This window comes from Phaethon lepturus, unplaced genomic scaffold (assembly GCF_000687285.1).
Source record: "Phaethon lepturus isolate BGI_N335 unplaced genomic scaffold, ASM68728v1 scaffold21573, whole genome shotgun sequence".
NCBI lineage: Eukaryota > Metazoa > Chordata > Aves > Phaethontiformes > Phaethontidae > Phaethon > Phaethon lepturus.
In genome coordinates this window covers 6861-10658 of record NW_010529991.1, presented here as the reverse complement: position 1 = coordinate 10658, position 3798 = coordinate 6861, and the positions used below count along the sequence as shown (strand labels likewise).

The window sequence follows — 3798 nt, the reverse complement described above, 5'->3', positions numbered from 1 at the left end:
GGAGATGGGGGAGCTGCGGCCAGATCTGTGCCAGCCTCAGAGCGACGGTGTTGACAGTACGAGTCAGGCAGACCTGACGGCAGACTCCCATGGCAAACCCAACCTGGACGAGAGAATAATGTTGAAGGAGCTGATATGCATTGGTAGACCGATCGGCCGACAAGACGAGCAGCCATTTTGTCTGCCGGAGAGTTTTGAAAGCGCCGATAAATCCCGACATCAGATGAGCTCTTCCAAGCCAGACAGCAGGCAAGGGAAGGGTGGGCTTAACCAGTCTGGCCTTGGAGACTTCTCCAGGCTGGATGGTTTTCATGCGACGGAGGATCTGGGTGGTTTGGGCTGGGACTTTTCCCAGCCAGAGAAACCCAGTAGCACCTACCAGCAGCCAGATAGCAGCTTCGGAGTCTACTCGGGCTACATTTACCAGCCGGGCTCGGGAGCATATGGCGGCTCTCAGAGCTACTGGCAAGGCAACGGTTACTGGGATGCAAGGTCTGCTAGCAGACCTTCTGCAGTCAATTACGAACGAATTCAAGGGCAAGTACCAGATTCTCTAACAGAGGATCATGAGGAGTACGAAGAGGATGACCGTTGGGATGATGACTGCAAGCCTCGTTTTCCCAGCCCCTCGAGTAAATGCCAGGTGCCGGGGCAGAAGGAAAAAGGCTCGGTGCAGGCACATGAGATCAGCAGCAATTCGACCAAGGAGCCAGTGCCTGGTGGGGAGAAGAAGGAGGAGGTGAAGGTTTTGGAAAAAAACGATGCGAAAGAACGAGGTCCACCGAAAAAAAGACGCCCAGAGTTGGAGAGCGACTCTGAGAGCGATGTGGACTCGAGGGAGAAGAAGAAGGTGAAACCGGAGGGTGAGCAAGTGGAGTCGGCACTACAGGACTCCTCCATGGTTGGCCGGTTGTGTATCATGGATGACTTCAGAGACCCCCAGCGCTGGAAGGAGTTTGCCAAGCAAGGAAAGATGCCCTGTTACTTTGACCTTATTGAGGAGAATGTGTACTTGACAGAAAGGTAACTGATTTTTTTACCCCTTTTTTTTTTCCTTTGCCTGTAGCAATTTTAGATTTCAACTTGTATTTGGTTCTGTAATAGTTTTTTTTGATGGCCAAATTGGCATAATTGGGAGGGAAGGATGTCGCATTCCCGATGTCTAGCAAATCTGCTTGTAGAGGGGATGATGCTAGGCAAGTATTTAACTTCCCCTGGGTCTCTTCTCCTAAACAGAAAACCCTGGTTGGGCCCAGACAGGCCCCGGTGGTGAGAAGAGGTGGAAGACTGAAGGATATCGGGGGAGGATAATTTATTTATACCCTCTTCTCAGTTGTCTTGCAGCATCCCCTTTGTCTAGTGTTGATTTGGGTAGTGGGCAGGACTTGCACACGTGGATTACTGGCATCAGCACCAAGTAAACACGTTATTCTTGGGCCCATGGTAATTTGTAAGAGGAATTAATTTTTTTCCAAGCTTTTTGCTTTCTTCTCTGTTGTGCACCGTTCATCTGAACTTGGTGCAGCTATGTGAAAGCCCAGAGCTGTATATCAGCATCACCTCTGGACTTGCCAATTCTTGCCCGTTTAGTGTCCCCAAGTGCCGGCTTGCTCCCTCTCTGAAGACACAGGGAAATCCGTCTGGCTGTGGGAAAGGTTCTGGACAAACAAAGTGTGTTTCCAAAGGCTTTGGTTACTTGCATGTGATTATTTGTCATCTCAGATGAGTTATTTCAGATCTAACAGACTGTAGTTTTGAAATATCAGAGGGTAGCTGCTGGCTGCAGATTATCCTTTTCCCTTTTGCATGGGAATGTTGAACAGATGATCCCTGGAAAAGAAAATCATCTATTTCTGAGCTTTAGGGACGATTAGTAAGGTATTGCTTCCGGGCTCAACTACCTTCGTCCTTGCCGAAAAAATACTTGCTCTGGCTTGAGAGCATCTCCCGGAGCGAGATGTGGGCGAGAGCTCCTTAGGAGCTTGTAACCAGTCCTCACTCCTGGCACGGGCTACGGTAGGGCCTTCCGAGGACTGATCAAATCTCGCCATCTCGTTTCACTTCATAGTCCTTTTTCACCTCGTGATTCCCCGGGGGTGCTTGAGTAACGGCGTTCCTGGGCACCGCCGGGTACCAAGCGCCGGCGCAGCGCCAGCTCGGGGGATGCGTCACATGGGCCAGTTTAAACCCATGTTGGGCTTCATGTGTTGGGATCTTAACACTCAAGGCTTTGCCACGTCTTTTGTTCACTAAAATGGCTTTTTTTTTTTTTTTAATTTTATAAATGTATTTTAAAAGATATTCTTGATTCAGAGTCTGAATACCAGCCACTTATCTGCAGATAAAACCTGCTATTTATTTCAGTCCAAGGGGGGGTTCTGCCTTTTTTTGTCTTGCTGGGATCCACGCTCCCAAGCATTTCCCTAATCATCTCATGGCAACTAAAGTACCAGTAGATGCCTTTGAGGCCCTACCTTTTCTGTAACTGCCGTTCTCTTTTTCATCATTTCATTTGACAGTAAAGCAGAGGTTTAAGTAGCTAAACCCTCTGATTTGCTTCGTTAAAAGAAAGCTGTTTTAAATTGGTACCGGTGCTCAACTAATGGTTTATATTTTAATATTTTAGAATATAGGTTTTCTCCTGGCCTTTGGATCAGCGAAACCAAATGGATGTTACAGGACAGCTGAGGTTGGAAGGGATTTCTGGAGGTTGTCTCCGTAGTATTATGTATAATTACAGAATATAGTATTTCATGAGAGGCTAATCGAAATTTATCCTTTTAAATTAAACCTTAGAACTGATACCATGCAGTGAGAAAGCCTCTGTCTGGAAAAATCAGGAACTGAATTTCCTGGAAATGGGCTGCTTTACTTTTATGACAAACTGAAGCAGTTTTAGTCCTTCCGCTGGGTGTAGGTGCCTGTGCCTGTGCACATCTACATTGGAAGTAAAACTGAATTGTGAACATTGAGCAGAAGGAAAAAGGAAAAGAAAAGTTAAATATCCTGGGATGTCTTTCTGAGAAATCATCTTTTGTGATCAGAAAGTCATCAGCTCCCACTCAAACCAGTGTCCTCGGTTACCCCTGTACCTTCTTGTGATTGTCCAAAGGTAATCAATCCATACGTCCAGTTTCTAGAGAATAAATTAATTTCCTCCAGTAACAACTAATAAAGACTGAGGAGTAATTTCTCTACCCAGATGCTGTGTAACCTGTATTTCAATGACTTGTCTTCAACAGGAAGAAGAACAAATCTCACCGGGATATTAAGCGGATGCTGTGCGAATGCCCTCCTCTCTCCAAAGAAGAGCGAGCTCAGGGGGAGGTTGCTTGTGGAGAAGACTGTCTCAATCGCCTGCTCATGATAGAGTGGTAAGCAGCATTTCATGAGGTGCTGGAGTTGGGCGGTGTTGTCCACAGGATGACTTGGGAGCGCTGAGAATTCAGACTTTCCTGGGCAGTGGCAATGAGCTATCTGTACCCTCTCATTTTCACTGGCTGCTGTGGAGTGATCTTCAGAGATCACCTACACACCAGCATTTAAATCTGACTAAATTTAGATCTTCTGCAGGAGGCTAGACCTTAGCAACCTCCTGTTAAATCCTGCTACAAATGCCTGGAGTCTTCTGCTCCTCGGCCTCAACTCTAGTCCATCATAGGCATGGTCGGAGGGAGTCAGAAATGCAAACGTAGCTCTACTTGAGATCCTTATTTCTTCTCATTTCTCCTTTTGCATCTCTCTCCTCTCCCCGGAGCCTCACCAGGCTACGGCTGTTGTCTCCTTTTCCCTCCTGGA

The 3798-nt window shown here is 47.0% G+C and overlaps 1 protein-coding gene across 1 annotated transcript in view; it reads left to right on the top strand.

Annotated features, from left to right (window-relative positions):
- The window catches only part of SETD2 (SET domain containing 2), a gene marked incomplete at both ends in the record, with an annotated part of 13004 nt that overhangs the window by 3431 nt on the left and 5775 nt on the right, over window positions 1-3798 (top strand). Inside the window, 2 exons of the mRNA XM_010284127.1 lie at window positions 1-1023; window positions 3243-3374. The exon at window positions 1-1023 is cut by the window's left edge and continues 3431 nt beyond it. Coding sequence (XP_010282429.1) covers window positions 1-1023; window positions 3243-3374 — 1155 coding nt within the window. The remainder of the gene's footprint in view (window positions 1024-3242; window positions 3375-3798) is intronic.